At 34.5% G+C, this 21703-nt stretch overlaps 1 protein-coding gene across 1 annotated transcript in view; it reads left to right on the top strand.

Annotated features, from left to right (window-relative positions):
• Nucleotides 1-21703, top strand: part of LOC150102348 (poly [ADP-ribose] polymerase tankyrase-like) — a 1002656-nt gene that overhangs the window by 183333 nt on the left and 797620 nt on the right. The window contains 1 exon segment of the mRNA XM_090399561.1: nucleotides 17302-17456. Coding sequence (XP_090255687.1) covers nucleotides 17302-17456 — 155 coding nt within the window.

Genomic DNA, 21703 nt, shown 5'->3' with positions numbered 1-21703 from the left:
TTATCCTGCTCAAGACTAAATAGTGATTACTTCCAATTTCAAATCCTCTGTACACTCTGGTGTCCTGTACCAAGGAGAAAACATCACTATTAACAATAACATAGTCAATGAGTTTTTTTTTATTCCTAGCCTCTTCTCTCCATGTGAATTTGTGCACATTTTTATGTTGGAACATGGTGTTAGTAATAACCAGTCCATGTCCTGAGCAGAAATCCAACAGAAATTTGCCATTATTATTAGCTTTGCTCTTTTCTCCAAATTTTTCCAAAATATTTTTGTATGTCCCACAATCATTTCCTACTCTGCTATTTAGATCCCTAACAAGGACCAACTTTTCCTTTTTCATTGTGTCAGTTGCTTTTTCTAAAGCCTCAAAAAATTCCTCCACTTCTACCTTAGTAGAACCTTCTGTGGGACCATAGGCACAAATCAGTCTCATTGTCCAGTTCCCCATTCTCATAATTGCCCACATTACTCTACTTGAGACTGACTGCCATTCAAGAAGATTAGCCTTTTATTTTGTGTTGAATACAATGGCTACTCCTTCTTTTCCTTGATTGTCATTGCCTGAATATAACATTTTGTATTTATTGCTCAGAAAGATCTCGCCAGTTTTGGTCTTTTTTGTTTCAGTCACCCCTATTATGTCGATCTGGTACTTATCTAATTCCTCAGCTAGCTCCATTTCTTTGCCATTCAGGCTTCTTACATTGATAGTACTGATCTTTAACTCTGGCGATGTTGAGTTGGGGTTTATTTTCAGATTTGTTCCAGGCTGACTTTTCGCTGTTTGCCCTGGTTCCCTGGCGAAAACAGCGGGGGCCTTGTTTAACCCGGCGACGCCCCAGCCGGCATGAAATTTTGTCATGTTGTACCATCATTTTTTATTTTGGTTTAACCAATAAGAATACAATTTGGTCAGCTAAATCCCAAATTGCCAGCCCATCCTTGTTTGTTCAGTATCCAAGTAGATACCCAACAGGGTGCACCACGAGAAGGTGAGGATTGGACATTAGGTCAGAAGTCCTGGTCGGTTCTCCGCATTCCTTTAAAGGCTATATGGAGGTCTCCTCTCAGTTATATAACTTTGACTCTTAAGCACCCCCTAAACAATTCTAAATTAATCAAATGCACTCGGATAGATCAAAATGTTAATCACACAAAACAATAGAAAGCAATGACAATATTACACTAAATTAAGATCCTCTCATGCATGCATGCTATTCATAGAGTACATATCATACAACTTGTTGCTTTCTCAGTTAAGGTTATCTACTAAACAAAATACACTTATTACTTCAGTCACATACAATTAGATTCGTTCCTGACAATTCCTTGTCCAACAGAATTTGCTGTCTCAAATACAAAATCTTATCAAAGTTCTGTAAGGATTGTCCACATTACTTAATCAAACACAAATTTCTATCTTCTATCATTTCCGTAACAAAGATCTCTACATTACCCAGTTCTCTCCGAAGGTCTATTAACTACCACGTGTTGTTCTGGTCATCCTTCGATCGGCTATTTCGGCGCCTGGCTTATGGCTATGTCATCCTTTCTACTGTTGCCAGACTCGAACTATTTTCCTCTGCAACCGAAGGCTATCTCCGTTCCTTTCCGATGGAACATCCAGCGAGTGGCATGATTCTTCATTGCTGATGATTCGCATACGGTTCTGTGTGGAATCTTGTTCAGCATAATCAGGAAAACGGCCTGCTGTCCAACATCATAGAACTCTGGCTCGTCCTTTCTCTGACCACTGGGCCAGAATCCTTGAGATGAATTCCTGAACAAAAAGCCTTGCAATATGGCACGCGCTGCCTTATATTCTGTGTTCTAGCTCCCTCTTTTTGCTGTATCCTTTTTTTTTCGCACAACCCTTAATTTTAATGCCCTGAAGATGATCCTTAATCTCCCTATTGCTGTTAGGTGCTGTCTTCGAGAAAAGCGCGCTTACGTTATTTTCTGCGTACGCTGTAGCCTCTGGCATTACAACCGATACGTGCGTTTGAGACATGACCTTTCCACTGTTACTCATTACTGTCTGGTGATTTATGTTATTTTAGATAGCTTAATAGGACACAAATTTAAGCCAATATTTCCTTTACATATAATCACTAATTTGAAATAATTCTCTAGTTTAGTTTTCCGTTTTGACTACAAATATTTTTAATATATTACACATATTAATGCACATTCTCATATACAACAAACAAGGTCTTATTACTTTCTGCTGGTGTGCAGATATTATCTTAAATTAGTTAGAATTTTCATGTTAGATTCTGAATGAACAACTTCTTAGAAAATCCTCCATTCAGGATCTAACAATAGCCACTCTGCTTTATCTGATCCTAGAATGAATCTAACCAGTTTTGGCTTCCTCCCTGTTTACTATTACTATTAGGGCTATTACTATTATCATTACATGGTAATGGTAATATCCCTTATCATTCTTCTACTTTTTTTGCTTTTCTTCTTGTATTCTCTGCTCTACTTCTCTGAAGTATTTTTTTACTATCCTTTCTTCTATATAACCATCAGTTGGAATCAACATCCTGCTGCCGTGCCTTACAGTATGACCATAGACATCTGGTGTGTGTGTGTGTGGGGGGGGGTCATCCTGGTAGTCTTACACTACTTTGTCCCCTGCTTCGGCAAGACAGTTGGTCCTGGAAGGCCTAGCCAGGATTAATCAGCTAGTGGGCTTGCCTGCAAGGATAAATGTTGTTGCAATAAGTCCCTCACGCAACGCTTGCAGTGGTGCTGGTATAGCATCCAGGATAGTCCTGGCATTCCATTCCCAAGCACAGCCATTGCTTGTCGGTCAGTGGCATCTATGTGTCCACATGTGGCTCCAACATGGGTGGGGACCTCTGGCATTGAACCCCCAAAAAAACTCTTGATCATGAATTCTTCATCCTCAAATGTTTCAGGGACCCAAACAAAGTCCTGGCCAAGTATTGATTTTGCGAAACTCAGCAATGGCTTGATATCCTCCTGAATTTTTAATATTGAAAGAACGATGAGAGAAAAGTGGATAATTTTTTTTAACAATGGGCTTGAGTCTTTCAATTGTACATTTATTAAAAGGGAACTCAAATGAGCTCTTTTACTGTCTTACCCTATTGCAGCAGGGCCTGATGACATCCATTATGAAATGATAAAACATCTTCCATTCATCTTCTATGAATCTACTTCTCTTAGTATACAGCAGAATGCTTGCAGAGGAAGAGTTTCAGGATTCTTGCCATAAGTCAGTTGGGATTGTTATCCCAAAACCAGGAAAGGATTCATCAGAAGCAAATAATTATCGACTTATTGCTCTGACCAGCTGCTTTTGTAGGATATTGGAGAAAATGGTTAATGCTAGACATCTTTGATATTTAGAAAGCAATGATCATCTCTCTAATTTATGATGTGACTTTTATAGACATTGTTCAACTTCCGACTATTTGGTCTGGTTAGAGATGTGTATGAGGGATGCATTCCTGAATCAAGAACATCTGGGTTCAGTGTTCTTTGACATGGAAAAAAGCTTATGACACAGCCCCAATGGCATATTAAAAGATCTCTGTAACCTAAGACTCAGAGGACACCTTGCTGTATTTATTAAAAACTTTCTGTCCAGGTGAGTTTTTCAAGTCAGAGTGGGAAGTATGCTATCTCAGCCATATAATCAAGAACAGGGTGTTCCCCAAGGATTTGTCTAAAGTGTGACACTTTTTGCTATCAAAGTTAATTCAGTCACTGAATAGCTTTCTCCCAATTGTGGACAATGCTCTCTATGTTGATGACTTCACAATTTACTGTCACTCTTGTTACTTGAGGGTAATTGAAAGACAATTTCAGCAAGCAATTGATGTTTCTCTGTGCTCTTAGTAATGGGTTCAGGTTTTCAACAGAAAAAGTGTCCATACACTTCTGTCGAAAACACACTCTTCACGAAATCCTGAATTAAGAATGGGACAAACTTGTTATTTCACTAGCAACAGAATCCAAGTTCTTGGGACTCATTCTTTGACAGAAAACTTGCATTCCTTGCACACATTCGTCATCTAAGGGTATACCCATAATCCAGTTTTGAACGTGTGCTTATACGTTCAAAGCTGGATTATGGGTTTCAAATTCTGTGGTTCTGCAAGCAGAATAACCTGTAATGGTTGGATCCCATCCATCATGGATAGCTACTGGTGTCTTGCATACATCACTCACTCAAAGTCTTTATGTTGAAGCAAATGAATTGGCTCCGTCACTTAGATTGAAACAATTGTCTCTGAATTATGTCCTAAAGATAGTCTCAGATCATCCTACATATACTAGTCTCTTTTTCTCTATGTTGGGAAGCTCAGTATCACACACATCAGTCTGTCATACATCCTTTTGCTATGCATGATAAAGAGACTATGCAAACTATTGACGTGAATATTGATGCCATTGCCTGCATCATACATTACAGCATTTGATTCTCCAACCTCTCACTTTGTCAACTACAGATATCTCATACTCCATCTGTTTACCTACAATAGTGTAATGCACACAGAGCAGTTCACTCTGATTTCTTGCCCATCTAACTGATAGTTCAAGATCTAACATTTCTGTTGGCTGTGCTGTAATTATACTAATGAGCAAGCTATTCTGCTTGCATTTTTGTATATAAAAGAAACTGCTACCAGACGTGTGTAATTTATACAAACTCTTGACAGTCTATCTCCTCTTGCTGTGTGAGGTGCTACACCTGTTGTACAAAATGAAGATCCTTTATTTTGATGTTCTGTTATGCCGGATTCCTAGCCATAATGGAATTAAGGGAAATGAGGCTGCAACTACTAGATCAGCTGATAAGTCTCCAAATACTATTTAACAGTACCATATACAAACTACAGACAGTTTATAAGATCAAAGCTGCTTGCTCATTGACAGTCATCATGGCAAGAAGCGCTGAAAAGTTACATGACATTATGTGCAAAATTAAGCATTTGCATTCTAGTCAACATAGAAACAGAAGAGATGAAGTTGTTTTGGCTTGTCTTCACATAATTCAGTCATCTCACACATTCTTATTTTCTCAGGGTCGAGGAGCTACTTATGTGTGAAAAATGCAACTCATGTCTTACCATTTGTCATATTCTTGTGGAGTGTCAGCACTTCACACAAGAGAGGAATAAAATTTTTACTTATCTAGCCAAACCATATACACCCAGGGAGATTTTATCAGACTCAGACAAATCCATGGTGTTAACTTTTTACAAAGAATTAAGTTATACAAACACATTTGATTATAAATTTTATTTATATATAAATACTACATTGCTTAAATTAATTTTTTTATATACATATTATTTACTATTTTTTTCTAACTATTTATTAATACCTTGTGTACTGCTGTAACTGTTGCTATGGAACAGTAAGACCCCCTGCTTGTTCTTGTGCCAATAAACCATAAACCGACCAATCACCAGGTTTGGTTTTCTTAGAAATACTAGTTAGGTTAGCATGAGAGTTTATTCTATTCAGATTCTTATCAAATCTACTTTTTTTTTTTTTTTTTGATGATAATTTCTGTCTTTACTGTTGTTGATTTTGTCAGCATAATGGAAAATTGTCATCACATTTTTTTTTATTATTCTTTTGTTTTAATGTTATTAAAGCAAGTTTTATAAACACCGTGTAGTAACAAAAATCGATCAAGAACACTATCTTTTGTAGTGCAATTCCTTATTCTACCCTCAATGATGTGTATATCTTAAAATTGCTGATTTGCTATTATACAGGGTTAGTGAAAATCTAAAAGAAACATGAAACTTTTCATATTACATAATATTTTTAGATTCTAAATTATCATTGGGGGGGTGAGTAGGGGTCAAAGATATATAACTGAGAGGAGACCTCCACATTGCCTTTAAAGGAATGCCAAGAACCGATCATGGCTTCTGACTTAATGTCCAACCCTCACCTTCTCATGGTGCACCCTGTTAGGTATCTACCTGAATACTGCCCAAACGAGGATGGACTGGCAATTTGTGATTTAGCTGACCAAATTGTGTATAAAAAATGATAGTACAACATGAGAGAATTTCATGTTGGCTAGGGCATCGCTGGTTAAACAAGCAGCCCCCCCCCCCCCCCCGTTATTTTCACCAGAGCAAACAGCAAAAAGTCAGCTGCTGGAATAAATCCTAAAACCCACCCCAACTCAATATCACCAGAGTTCAAGATCGGTACTATCAACATAAGAAGCCTGAATGGCAAAGAAATGGAGCTAGCTAAAAAATTGGATAGGTAAAAGATCGTCATAATAGGGGTGACTGAAACAAAAAAGGCAAAAACTGGTGAGATCTTTCTGAGCAATAAATACAAAATGTTATATTCAGGCACTGACAATCACGGAAAAGAAGGAGTAGCCATAGTATTCAACACAAAATATGAGGCTAATCTTCTTGAATGGCAGGCACTCTCAAGTAGAGTGATGGGCAAATATCAGAATGGGGAACTGGACAATGAGACTTAAATGTGCCTATGGTCCCACAGAAGGTTCTACTAAGGTAGAATGGAAGAATTTTTTTGAGGCTTTAGAGAAAGCGACTAACACAATGAAAAAGGAAAAGTTGGTCCTTGTTGGGGATCTAAATAGAAGAGTAGGAAATGATTGTCAGCCATACAAAAATATACTGGGAAAATTTAGAGAAAAGAGCAAAGCTAATAATAATGGCAAATACCTGTTGGATTTCTGCTCAGGACATGGACTGGTTATTACTAACACAACATTCCAATATTAAAATGTGCATAAATTCACATAGAGAGAAGAGGCAAGGAATAAGAAAAGTCTCATTGACTATGTTATTGTTGATAGTGATTTTTTTCTCCCTGGTGCAGGACACCAGGGTATACAGAGGATTTAAAATTGGAAGTGATCACTATTTAGTCTTGAGCAGGATAAAATTGAATTTCATATTGAAAAGAAGAACATATAAGAAAGTTTTAAAGCAAATAAATGTTCAGCAGCTCTCAGATGTGAACTGCAGACTAAAATACACAAACATGATTGAAGAAAAAGGTATAAAAGTCTTGCCATGGCTGCTCTGCATAGTTCAGAAGGCCTGGACAGATGGATGAATTCCAGATGATTATAGTAGAGCTCTCATAGTACCCATATATAAAAAGAGATATAAAACTGAATGTGAGAATTACAGAGGTATTTTGCTACTGAGTGTTCCTGGTAAGATATATGTAAGCATACTTGAGAAACGGTTGAGAAGGATTGTGGAAGAGAAGCTTGGTGAAGAACAAGTTGGATTCAGGCCAAAGACAGGTTGTCAGAATCAGATTTTCACTTTACAACAGATAGTTGAGAAATCATGGGAATATAACAAAGATGTGTATTCAAAATGCTATAGTTATATGGTCTCCATCGGTCGTTATATCAAGCAATATTTAGTCTTTATTTGAGCTGTAAGTCAGCAGTTAGAATTGAAGGATGTACAGGAAGGTGGTTTAATGTTAAAATATGGTGTCAGACAAGGATGTACATTATCCCCTCTGTTATTATCTATATGGATCACGTTATGAAGGAAAGTGGTATTAAACCAGATATCAAAATTGGAGATGTTAATCTCTGCTTTATGCGGACGATGTTGTACTTCTAAATAAATCTGCTACATGTCTACAAGATTTCCAGATATGGTATAAAGGTTAGCAGTGACAAGACAAACACAATGAAAATAGGCAGAAACATTGAAAATATCAACTGCATTTTGAATGGAGAACCTATAGAACAAGTAAAACACTTCAGCTACTTAGGCACGATTTTTAGTGAAGATGGTAAATTATATATGGAAATAGACAACAGAATCGATAAAACTGGTGTGGTAGGCAGTCAACTAAATAAATTTATTTGGAATAAGAGAGAAATTAGCCAAAACACTAAATTAACTGTATACAAGACATTGTTCAAGCCAATTTTAGCTTATGGATCTGAGAGCTGGGTCAGAAGTAAAACACTTGACCAAAGACTAGAGACTGCAGATATGAGAGTCCTGAGAAAGATTAGGGGCATGAACAGATGGCATCAATGGCAATATCATATTAAAATCGAGGATATTAGGAAAGAACTTGCCACTCTCAGCATCCAGTAATGTGTTTGCAGAACTAATCTCAGGTGGTATAGTCACTTAAATAGAATGGAAGAGGAAAGATTAGTAGCAAAACAAATGTTCTCTCCCAGATTGGCAGGAAAAAAAACCAGAGGAATTCCAATATATAGGTGGATTGATATAGTAAATAGTGCCTTAGAAGATAGACATATAAGATCTGATAATGTTGGAGTCATGACAGGTAACAGACTGATTTGGAGGAAAATTGTTGAGAAGAAGTTAGTAATGATGTAAATTTTTCATGTAGTACTATCATATCCTGTGACACTCCTCGAGGGTATATATCAGGAATTTGATGAATTATCATAGGCCATATATACAACCCTAATAAATTAGGGCTGTGTATATATTTTTAATATAAATGAAGATATTAAAAAAAGAGATTATATATGAACCAAAAAATTATTGATGAAAATGGAAACCTCAGAATTCTAAGAAAAAACCTTTAATTTGGAAGAAAGAATATTATATAGTTCTTGACAAAATTATTTAGCAAAGAAGACATCACAGAAGAAGCAAAAAATTTCTACATGAATCTATAAAAGTGAAGATAGAAAGAAAATTTTAGAATTAACAGAAAAAATAGATTATTATACTTCTGATATACCTCAATTAGAAATCTTTGAAATTGAAAGAGCATTAAAACAAATGAAAAACAATAGAGCCTGGGGATAATCATTTAATAATAGAGATGATTAAAGAAGGTAGGGATATTCTGAAAGAAGAATTGAAAATCCTCTACAATAGATGCATCAAAAAAGGAGAAATACCTCAAACATAGAATAATACAAAGATTATTTTGCTTCATGAAAAAAGGAAGTTATTGTGATGTCTTTCTTGTCCGTTGTGTGTTCTGGCTGTTGACTGACACCACTTTTGAATACAAAGAAAATTTATTTTTAACTGCGTCACTTTGTGTTCACATTTCTATGAAGAATACAGTGGAATCAATCATCAGCAAGCACAATGTTATATAATCTAATTCAGATCGAAACTCTCCTCAGACATTCATCCTTAAATTATATATTAGTTGTGGTTCTCTAGTCTTATATTACTTTCTCATTAAACTTTCTCATTAAATAGGATTCCCGCTTAGATTCGAACTAATAAATGAATGGTGCAATGAAAAGAAATTGGGCAAACACAAGATTCAAAACAAATAGAAACATTTAATACATTAACTCATGAAATTTCATTAATCCAAGAAGTTCTAAACATAAATAATATGATCATAAAATAAACGAGTTCTTATTGAGACAATAAAAACTTCACTGTAGAATAAATTGAGCACGGTTAGAATTTTAACATATAGATTTCTACCCTTCTCATTGTTAAAAGCTTCTGAGCACAAATTTCTTTTTAGACAAGGTTATCTATTCAATGTGCTTCAAATATTGACTCTATTTAGCTGTTCAGGATATATTAAGCACACACTTCGTTAAATACACACACCAAGGAATTTCTAAAGTCCTATCAATCTACTAATGTAATTCTTATTAAATCAGTCACTAACTAATATCGCGTTCTCTTGGGAGAAGCTTCATGAAATCATACATTCAGAATTGAACTGTTATTATGGCAATATGCTTCCCTTTTAGTATATTCACAAAAACAGAAAGGATTTTCTTACTGGAACAATAAGTATACTTTGCCTATTATCACTGGTTTTTGAAAACACTTCTTTGCTTCTTAATGTTTTTAATAGCTTTCTCTCTCAGCTCACCTTGGTTTTTAGTTGCGGTTTGGTTGGCTCGGGAACACATGCCTGCTTGCTCTAAATTGAGTATCCTTCAGATTTCCTTGGCAATCCTTCTCATGCCTCTTGTCCTTCACTATTACTATTACTGGACGAGGAAATAGAATTCCGGATATGAACAAGAGCCTGAGAAAAGGTAAATTAAACAACAGAGAACGCCCTTGTCTCTACAACTCGGTTCTACTAGTTCCTGCTTCATTCTTCCTCCCTGTATCAACAGCGCATGTCTCTTCTCTTCCATTTTCACACCCAAAAATCCGGTTCGTGTTGGCTTCGTTAACACAGCATAACAACTAGTGCCAAAATGTACTCTGGCAGATTAAATGCAGAGTTTCCGTGCACAGTTTACATAGGATATATACACTCTACAAGAAATTAGCACAAGATAAATAACTAACAACTATTAGAATATATAATTAATTGATAATTATGGAATATACAACAGTAAGTAATAATTTGATATTTATCTGATGAGCAAATTTGGCTCAGGGAATGACAGATCATGTTAAATCCTGAATGAATATATAATTCCCTTCATTCAGAATTTAACAAAGTAAATTATAACTAGAAAACTACATACCTATTAGTTTGTTATCCTACATTTATAAGCTTTTCACTAGAATTATAACCAAAAGATTAGAATTAAATATAATGAATGGACCCTTCCTCTTCACATGGCCTTCATAGATTTTATACAATCAAAAAAGCTTTTGATTGCATAAAAACATTATCAATAATAGATGCTCTTACAGATTATGGAATTGAAAAACAGTTTATTAAGATATTAAAATATATTAATGGAAATGCTTCATCAAATATCATTCTTAATGAAATAAGCAAAAAATTTCACATAAATCAAGGACAACCATTTCTCCCAAACTCTTCACATTAACACTAGAATAGAATAGAATGGTCTAATAAAGGAGTCAATATATTTTATGGAATTTTTTTTTCACTTGGCTATGCTACTAATTATATGTACTGTGCCCAGATTTGGTCACCTCGGTTCCTTCTTGATGGGGAGGAGGTGGAGAGGATCCAGAGGCGAGTGACTAAGATGATAGCAGGTCTATGGAATGAACCATATGAGAACAGGTTGAAGATTTGTGGGTTGCAGAAACTAGTTGATAGGCGGAAAAGGGGAGATATGATTGAGACATTCAAATTGCTAAAAGGATTCTATAGGATTAATTCAGATGATATTTTTGAGTTCAGGACTGGTGGTGGGAGAACTAGGGGACACCCATGGAAGCTGGGCAAGAGCGTGGTTAGCAGGGGTGTTAGAGCTGAGTTCTTTACTTTTAGAGTGGTAAATGAGTGGAATAAGCTGCCAGAGTCTGTTGTGGGTGCTATGACAGTGAGCGAGTTCAAGGCAAGGTATGATAGATACTGTGAGAATGTTGAACAGTTGTGTGAACATGATGTTTAGGGCCTCCCTCGATGAGTCTAAGGACTCCTGGAGTAGCCCGTAGTAATAATATTAATAATATATTTGGTTTTATCCTTTATCCAAGTGTAAGCAAACAAAGTTTGTGCCTGAAGTACTTTCAGGACTCCAATGAGATGTACTTTGCATTAAGGGATGCTAAGGCAAGTGATGAGAACTTATACCACCTTTACCACGAGTTGCTCTAGTCCTGAAAGTACTTCAGGCACAAACTTTGTTTTCTTACACTTGGATAAAGGATGAAACCAAATATATATAATTAAGAGTCAATATTAATGGAATTAAATTAAATAACCTAAGATTTGCTGATGATATTCTTATTATTGCAAACAATATGAACGATTAAACAACTAAATCACTAGAAATTGGATTAGACATTAATTCTGAGAAAATCAAAATAATGACAAACTGAAAAGGGTATGTTGAAAGACGCAACATTATTAAGGTAAACAGTAAAGAAATTGAAATAGTAGATGAGTATATATACTTAGGAAAATTGATAACAATGAGTCATGGAAGAAGTGAAAAGAAGAATAGGAATGGGATGGACAGCTTTTGGAAAATTGAAGAGATTTTTAAACAGCAAAATAAAACCTGAGAACAGAGCAAGACTGTTCAACTAATGTATATTGCCTGTTATGACATATGGAGCAGAAACCTGGCCAAACAAAAAAGGAAATAATAGATAAAATACAAGAAACAGAAAGAAGAACGGAAAGATGTCTGCTAAACATAAGACTCAGAGATAAATCAAAAATGAAGAAATGAGCTAAAACAAAATTTTTAGATATTGGAGAAAACATACTTCTAAAGAAATGGGTGGGACACATTGCAAGACTCGAGGACAATAGGCAGACAAAAGTTTTACTTGAGTGGTGGCCATATGAAGGTAAAAGATCAGCTGGAAGACCTGAAAGAAGATGATCAGATGATATATGAAAAACAATTGTAACTCTTTGGTACCATCAAGCTCAGGATCTATTCTAGAAACAGAGAGAGAGAGAATTGTGAGAAATCTATAGCTAGAAGTGACTATATAAAGGGTTAAAAGAAGTATATATTTTTGTTGTTATATAAAATGATGAACTGCATCAACTGATGCTATTCGTGTGATTTCCCTCTGCAAGTGTAATCTTGTGCCTGGTGCACATGCCATGATTCTCTAAAATAGGGTATGGCATGAAAAATATAGCATTTTTTAGCAGTCAGTTTTAAAATAGAAATCAATTTTAATCACCTTCACTCCTCAAGAAAATAATGAAGAACACACTTCAGCAAGGATACCATCTTCATTTTTGTTCACCAGATAGCTTCATTCTAAGCCTATCTTAAGATGAATTTGTTTTTCTGTTAAATTTGATAGATATTTTGCAATGTCAAAATAAATCTATTTATGATACCATTAAAAAGAAGAAAACAGAACAAACATCTTTCTTGTTTTCTGATATTAAAATGCAGTCCAAAAATTTTTGTTTATAAAACTGACATTTATATTATCATTTTTTTTCCACAAAACAATTTATTTTACAATTATGAAAAAAAATAAAAAAAAATAAAGGCAAATGATTATTGAAAGTTATATCTGAAAAATTCAATTCTTTTTGGAAATGTTTACCAATGTATCAATATTAAGGCCTACATAAAAAATGACAATCAATTTATGATACCATTAAAAAGAAGAAAACAGAACAAACATCTTTATTGTTTTCTGACATTAAAATGCAGTCCAAAAATTTTTGTTTATAAAACTGACATTTATATTATGATTTTTTATCCACAAAACAATTTATTTTACAATTATGAAAAAAAAAAATGTAAAATAAATTGTTTTGTGGAAAAAAAAATCATAATATCAATGTCAGTTTTATAAACAAAAATTTTTGGACTGCATTTTAATGTCAGAAAACAAGAAAGATGTTTGTTCTATTTTCTTCTTTTTAATGGTATCATAAATTGATTGTCATTTTTTTATGTAGGCCTTGATATTGATACGTTGGTAAACATTTCCAAAAAGAATTGAATTTTTCAGATATAACATTCAATAATCATTTGCCTTTATTTAGTAACGTTTATTGTTTAGATAAAATTAATACAAATTACTGTAAATCTTTAGTTAGACGAAGTGCATCTTGTCATTTAGGCTCCATTAATTTTTTTAATGACTTCGACTTGCAGAAGGCATACCATAGTACTTTAGTACTGTTGGTTCTCTAAGGATCTTTATTATTATTATTTTTACAAAATCTTGGAAACCTTGGGCTAGAGACCAAACCTGGTACTTTCCTTATCTGCTTTAAGGATGGTGATACTGTAATTGTTACACAAACCTCTTAAGGTGTTCCTTAAGACTATAATATGGCTTTTGGATAGACAAGCTTTTAGTAGAGGAAGCAGTAAGCAGTCAATTTTCAGTGGATTTTCCTAAGATAAAAAGTTGTTGGCTTGTCAGCAATTGCATTATGTCAACCTTGGAAATGTGATGTGGGATAATAAAAAAAACAAACAAACTAAAAATTGAAGATTCTGTTTGGTTGAGCTTAAAATTAAATTTATAAGTACTAAATCACTGGCAGGGATTTTGTATTTTCACATCTGTTATGGTATAGGCAGTTAAATTTCTTGGACCAACAGTCTTTTTCAACATTTGTCTAACATTTAGATTTTTTTTTTTCTTCTAATGTGCAGTATCTCTTGTGCCACATGTCCTGTGCCAGTGAATTGGCTAAAATGTCTTTCAAATAAACTCTTTTCTGTTGTTAGAGGATAGTTTTAATCTGGTAGTTTGTATATTTGAGACTGTAAAAAGGCCAAACTGAATGTTTAAATCCTCTTAGCTTTTATAGAGTGAACACTGACCTTTATTTTTAGGAAATCAGGAATAACAGAATTATCTCTACACTATTTAGAGAAATTATAGACAGGTAATCCTTGTATAACACGTTATTAATATAACGCGGTCTACAAATTGTAACTCTTGTTCAACGCGATACTTATGCAACGTGGTTTCGATAAAAACACAGTCTACAAATTTTAGTAATTTTACCTTTTATCTTTTCATATATTTTTCACCGCGTGATTTAAAATCAAATTTTATCTTCATTAAATTTGTGTCTGCTTGTATTGCGCATATAGTTATAAGTAGCGAATTTATATTAGGGGAAATACCCTTTAGCATGCATGTACGTCAATTGTTTACCGTATAAAGTGTTTATGGTTAAAAATTGTCTTCATTATTTGCCGGGAAAGCACATTAAAAATATGTGTGTTAATCTCAAGCTGAGCATTTTATTATCTGGTGAGTTATATACATAATTAATATGTAATGCTTTTTTTATGTAAAAAAATAATTTTTATAGTAATGGCCACTTACAGGGCTTTTGCGATATGGTTGAAAACAAAATTAGTGAATTAATTGATGGGAAAATAGATTTAAATGAGGAGGAACTGGTGCAGTTAATAGACGCCATTGAACCAAATGGTAGCAAAAATTTTGCCGAAGATTCTGATTGTGATGAATTAAAGAATTCAGTTTAAAGAAATTAGCAGAAGGATTGGACTTGGCAAGAAAGTTAGGAAGTTATTTACGGATAATGATCCCTTAATGGAGGGCTCCGGAAAATTCACTAGACAATTGGATAATTGTTTAGCTCCATATTATGAACTTAATAAAAAAATTGCAGCATACTGGTAAGCAAGGTCTTATTACTGACTTCTTAATAACTAAACCATCCAAAGTATACAATGAGAATTATACAAATGACGTCCAAGAGATTTCAATTGATGACAACGTCCGGCCGCTCGTAAATAAAGAACATCTACAAAATCCTCGTTTTGAAGACAGTGATGACAATTAAAATATGCACTTTATTTTATTTTGCCTAAAACATTTATGCATTATGTGCAATGAAGGTTATGTACAATTTGTAATTTTATAAGTTTAAACTATGTATTTATTTCATAGTTTATATGTTTTCTTACCTTACATAAACTACCTGAATTAAATAAAAATATATTTTTGTTGGATATGTCGTTGTTTATATAATTTAAAAAAAAAAACGATTTTGGAACATATCCGTTCTTTTTCTATGTGATCTGAGTCTCGCATAACGTGATTTACATAATGTGGCATTTCTATGTAACCTAACATCTGCATTGTAAGAAGGTTAGCTGTATTTCTCTAAAGAAGATGCCTGTTTTTTTTTCCATCCAGTGTAAGGTTTTGAAATTTGGTAAGCAATGATAGGATGCAGAGTATACGCTTTACAGAGAAATTTTAAAGTAGGTAGAAGAAACGAGAGATCTGGGAGTGGTGGTGGACAAGGACCTTAAATTTAGGTGCCACATTGCATAAATTGTGAAGACATCACATTGGATAATGACAATGATGAAGAGGACCCTGGCATGAAGAAATAAAGAGGTTATGATGCCATTGTATAAGTCCTTGATCGGGCCTCATATGGATTATTGTGCACAGATCTGGTTGCTGGGTTTTCACGATGATGAGGATATGTTTGAAAGGATGCAGAGAAAATTCACAAAGGTTGTCAGTGGTCTTTGGAATTTGGAGTATGAGGGCAGATTAAGAGAATGTAAATTGCAAAGCCTTTATGGTTAAAAATTGTCTTCATTATTTGCCGGGAAAGCACATTAAAAAATATATGTGTGTTAATCTCAAGCTGAGCATTTTATTATCTGGTGAGTTATATACATAATTAATATGTAATGCTTTTTTATGTAAAAAAATTATGAATAGGAGGGATATGATTGAGACATATAAACTAGTCAGGGGTTGTTATCAAGTTGACAGGGAAGAGATTTTTCATAGAATGGGAGAGGGGGATAGAACAAGAGGCCATCGCTGGGAACTGTATAAAGAGGGTGTGAGCAGAGGAGTGAGAAGAAGGTTCTTTACATGGAGAGTGTTTGGTGAGTCGAATGCATTGCCTGAGTGTGTTGTGAATGTAGACACATTGGATCATTTTTAAAGTATATGGTTGGATGAGCATTGTGTGCAATAGTATGTACCACCCACAATGAGTCTCTGGCTCCATGGAGATCAGATGTTGTTATTAATAATAATGATGATAATTGTTTAATGACCTTGAACAGCCATTTAAAAGAAATCGGTTGAATCAGAGTCAAGTTCTTGTTTCTTGTTTCTTTCATTGTTCTTATAATCCTTAAAGCCTAGTTCTTTAAGGTTGCAATAATACCCAACTTTTGTTGAAGATAATAAAATGAGCTGGGATGTAGATGTCTAAACTCTCGGCCTCCTCATCAGTAAATAAAGTAGTCATAACTCTTTCTGAATACAAGCTGAACCACATAGTCTTCAATTTTGAGAAAAGGCTTCAAGGTTTTTATCTCAAGGTTTATAAAAACCTATATTAGTATTGGTTTTTGAGATAAAATCCCTTTAAGGTTTTTATCTCAAGATGATGCCTTGAACCCTAGGTTTCTTACTGCATCCTCTCCATTGAAAATTCATCTATCCAAAAGTATCCTCAGATAGGAACACCTTAGAGGGTGCATAAAAAACACAACTTTTTGAAGCCACTTCAGATTTCTTCCATTGACCTACTTGAACAGCCATCAATCAGGAGGTCAATGACCAGTAAGTAGGATAGTGATGGTGGTAGTCACACTGGGCAATACAATTCGTCTCCCACCACTTGTACTAATATTTTGTAATTAGTGTTGTGCTTATATTAAAAACTTTCTTCTGAGGATGATGAGGATATGTAAAAGATATTAACAGCCTTTTATAATAACAGTATCATTCAGTTTTATTTCTTTGTGGACTGAGAACAGCGTTACCCTTCAGGACAAAATAGTGAAGTGAATGAAAGTTAGATTTCATCAATTTACATGTGATTGTAATTTTGAGGGAGAGGTTGTTCATTTATTTGGGATTATTACTGTATTGATTGCTTTCTTTTCTTTTCTAGTTAAATGTTCCCAGAAGTGTACATGTCCCTTATACTGCTTTAATGTATGCTGTCCTTGAAGAGGATCATAGAGCCATTCGAACATTACTCTCTGCAAATAAACGAAAGTATGCTAGTCCGCCAGAAAATTTGTTGAAATACCAAGGCACTGGGAGGTAAAATCAAATATTCCTTTATGCTTTTATTAGTGATAATGATAGAGTAATTGTTGATGTGTTTGCAAGTATCCCAACCATCAACACAAACATTAATTTATTAAATTTATAGAAGGATTTGGTACAATGTTTCTTGTACCAAAATACTAGATCTTGAGAACAAAGACCATTATAGATTAATTTCCATTGCCAACTGCAGGAACTTTTTCTAGGCCTTTTTAGCATCTCCACAGCATAATTGGAAAGCTGACATGATGATACATCCTTTGATCAGAAAAGATCATGATGAGAAGAATTTTTATACAGATTCTTTTCAGTTAAAGATGAGTTAGGTGATCTTATATGTACAGAGGTAGCAGGGGGTTTTCCTTTCCTGGAATCTCAAGTTTTCCATCATGCTTACATGCCTATCAGCCACAGAACATGCAGACTCAATGGAGGTGTCATATAATAATACTAATATAAATGCACTATTACACTATTCATCTATCAAAATTTGAATGTCTATTTAAAGTAATGCACATTTTACCAATCAAATTGCATGCCTCATCTTTCTAATGCAATTTTAGAAAATTGCATTAGTGAATTTTCATTGCCTGAAATAATATTAATAGATAATAGATTAAATCCTTTTTTGGAAATTACTTATCAGCTCACCATAAAATTACATTGTTCAGTTGATCCATTTTTTTGTTGTGCCAATAGTGCAGCAAGTTAACTGCATCCTTGACTTGTTATGCAGTATGCAGCAATTATAAATCTCATAACTTTTTTGTTCTGTGGCTTTGTGATTAAAAAAAAAAAAAGTTATTTTTATGACAGGTGTCCCACAGTCAGCTCTCACTATAGTAAACTAAAGGAGAACGGGAATAGTTTGTTATAGTGAATAGTTTACAGTCGTGAATTTCTTTTACATAGCATTGTACCTGTGGAGCAATGCTCAGACATTTTAGGGGTTTGTTATAACAATTTTTGCTTTAGTAAGAAGCATCTGATATGTGGAGGAATTGAGTGAAATTTACCATCCTGAACTTATACATTCTTTGTTCCTCCCAGTTTCACACTAACTTAAAACAGCAATAGTTAATACAGATGTCAAAATTTTGCAGGATGATTTGGATAGATTGCTAGACTGGACAAAGGAGAATGGATGTCAGTTTAATGTGGCAAAGTGTAAGGTTATGCATTTTGGGGTAAAAAGATTACTAGCTGTATACCACATTGGTGGTATACCAGATTGTATACCACCAATGTTGTATTAAATGGAGGAGGAGGTGGAGAGAATCCAGAGGCGAGTGACCAAGATGGTAACAGGTCTATGGAATGAACCTTACCAGAATAGGTTGAAGATTTGTGGGTTACAGAAACTGGCTGGTTGGTAGGAAAAAAAGGGTGATATGATTGAGACATACAAATTACTGAGGAGTTTTTTACAAGATTAATTCAGAGGAAATTTTTCAGGTCAGGTGCTTTGGTGGGAGAACCAGGGGCCATTCATGGAAACTGAGTAAGAGTGTAGTTAGCAGGGGTGTTAGAACTAAGTTTTTTGCTAGGAGAATAGTGAATGAGTAGAAAGGTTGCCAGTCTGTTGTGGGTGCCATGACTGCGAGTGAGTTCAAAGCAAAGTATGATAGATACTATGCAAATGTTGAACAGTCTTTTTGATTTGAACTGGGATCTGTGTAGTAACATGGTCTTTTTCCATCTGATGAAATGTCTTTGTCTAAAGCATGTTGAGCAAGTCACTTGTTGGTTGTCCATATTGAATATATTTTTTATATTCTTTTCTTCTTATTGTCTTTCCAAAGTGCTGGATTTCACATTCACATGAGATATTATTGTAGACACCTGGGAAGGAGAGAGGATCCTGACTACCCTTAATTTGTGCAAGGAAAGTGAAGACTTAGTCTAAAGGTTTGCATACTGTTCTGATTTTCTGTTGTTTCAGGAGTGAGCCAAGTTTATCTGCCCTTTTAATGTAGGGAAGGAATATGGCATATTTATAGTCTTGTTTGGGAGGGATGGGGAGGATGTCCTTTGTAAGGAATTTGAGTTTTATTTATTTTTTATTTTTTCAAGTCATTCTGTTTAAAAAGTGTAAACAGAGCCTGTTGTTTCAGATATAATGTGTAGGTCTTGAGGATGATGAAATTCATTCTGTTCTGGAGGCTAAAACTTTGAAAATGCCAAGTTTCTAGGCAGGGTGGTGATGTTGAAGTGGCATGTAAATGTGTGTTTTTGTATGGGCTTTTAATAGCCTTGCATAAAAAAATTCCACACAATTAAAACTTACTATGCAGGACCTTCAATTGGAGCACAATGATTGCTTAACGAATTTTTTGATGTGTCATTCCTTTTCAGTAATGTATTCAGTGGAAAGTACACCAGAGCTTCTTTCAAAAATACTTCCCCTCCTTTCATGTTTTCATACTCTAAGCACTGCCTTCTATGGTATTTTAGCTGGAATAACCAACTCTTTAAACAGATTTTAGGTATAAGAATGGCTCCTCATTGCTAATTTATACATGACATTCTTTGAAATGGTGGCTTAATTCCCCCCCCCCCCCCCAAAAAAAAGCTCAGAGTATGTCTGAGGTATATAGATGACATGATGTCTTTGTCACATGGCTGCTCCAACTCTTTTACAATTCATGAATAATTTCCACCCCTGAATTATCTTTACTGTTGAATAATAATTAAAAAAAAAAAAAACAAACAAACAGGGATGGGGGACTCAATTATAGAGGTATAAATGCTTTCAGCAGATATACTGCATAATTTAGATGGTCTGGTTAGAAGTTTGAATCCCAGATGGCTGAGTAGAGTTCTCATAGTACTCATGTATTAAAAATAGAGAATAAAGCTGATGTGAGAATTACAGCTGAATTTCTCTACTAAATGTTCCAGCTAAGATTTATGCAGACATACTTGAAAATAGAAACTTGGAGAAGAAAAAGCTAGATTCATGCCAAATAGAGGTTGGCAAGATAGGATTTTCGCTTGACTGCATGGAAATATAACAAGGATCTATACTTAAGTTTTGTAGATCTGGAAAAGGCATATGAAAAAGGTGGCCTGAGAAAAGTTTTTCAAAACACTCCACTTATATTATGCAAAACAGTACACAGTCTATATTTAAGTTGTAGTCAGTGATTAAAATTGAAGGAAGTACTGGAAGATGATGTAAAATCAGGTGTATGACAAGGGTACACATTATGTGTACTCTTATTCATCAACTGTATGGATCACATTTTGAAAGAAAGTAACATTGAGCCTGATCTTAGAACTGGAAACATCAAAATTAGCTCTTTGCTTTATGCAGATGATGTGCTCCTCAACACATCCATCACAAGTGTCCAAGACTCTCTAAACCCAATTTGGTTATTCAATTTGTCTTTTCCTCACAATTCCTAATGAGTGGAAGGAGATCAAGATAATGTTATTATATAACATTATCTTGATTATCTTCAATACCTAAATGACCACATTAGCATCTCTAATGTGGTCATTTAGGTATTGAAAAGGCTGGTCAGTTATCTCATCCAACCGTGGTTAGACAGGATAGAACTAAGATCCTTATAGAGGACTTCAATTTGCTGAAGGTAAGTCTTTCTTTAGCATCTGTTCACCTTCTTTAATATAGTGACAACAGAGTTGGATGGAGAAAACGGATATATCAGACTTCAGGATTTTGCCAAGGTATGTGAGAAGATTTCCACACTGGAGTTTGTTATACAAACTGAAATGAATGGATGAACAAAATACATGACATGGATAAAAGCATGATTGACTGACTGACTGGCAGGTAGGTTATCAGAAAGTGATGTACTGTAGACGCTTGATATATAAAATCCCTTGGAACAGTATCTACCCCATTATTCCCACAAAACAAAGGAAATAATGGGAAAGAGAAAAAAAATGTGAGAACTTGGGAAAACAGAACAGATGAAATTACAAGAAATAATATAAAAGAAATTGTGGGAAATAACACAAAAATCATAATAAACAAAACGAAGGAAATCACGAGACATAAAGGAAATGGTGGGAAATTGTACATTGAGGACCAAACACAAATAATAGGGGGAGAACCTATGTAAAGCACACAAAATGAAGATGAAAAAGTATAGTACAAACAATGATGGGAGATATAAGAATGTACTAGAAGAGTATGAAAAATATAAAAATGAACATTCAGAAATAACTTTTAAATTTTGAAATGTTACGTTAGCTTAAATCCATGTCAGTTA

This window comes from Typopeltis vanoorti, chromosome 10, assembly GCF_054136105.1.
Source record: "Typopeltis vanoorti isolate ZY-2024b chromosome 10, IOZ_Tvanoo_1.0, whole genome shotgun sequence".
Taxonomy (NCBI): Eukaryota; Metazoa; Arthropoda; class Arachnida; order Uropygi; family Thelyphonidae; genus Typopeltis; species Typopeltis vanoorti.
The sequence above is the reverse complement of the archived record's forward strand: the minus strand, read 5'-3'. Positions and strand labels throughout refer to the sequence as shown.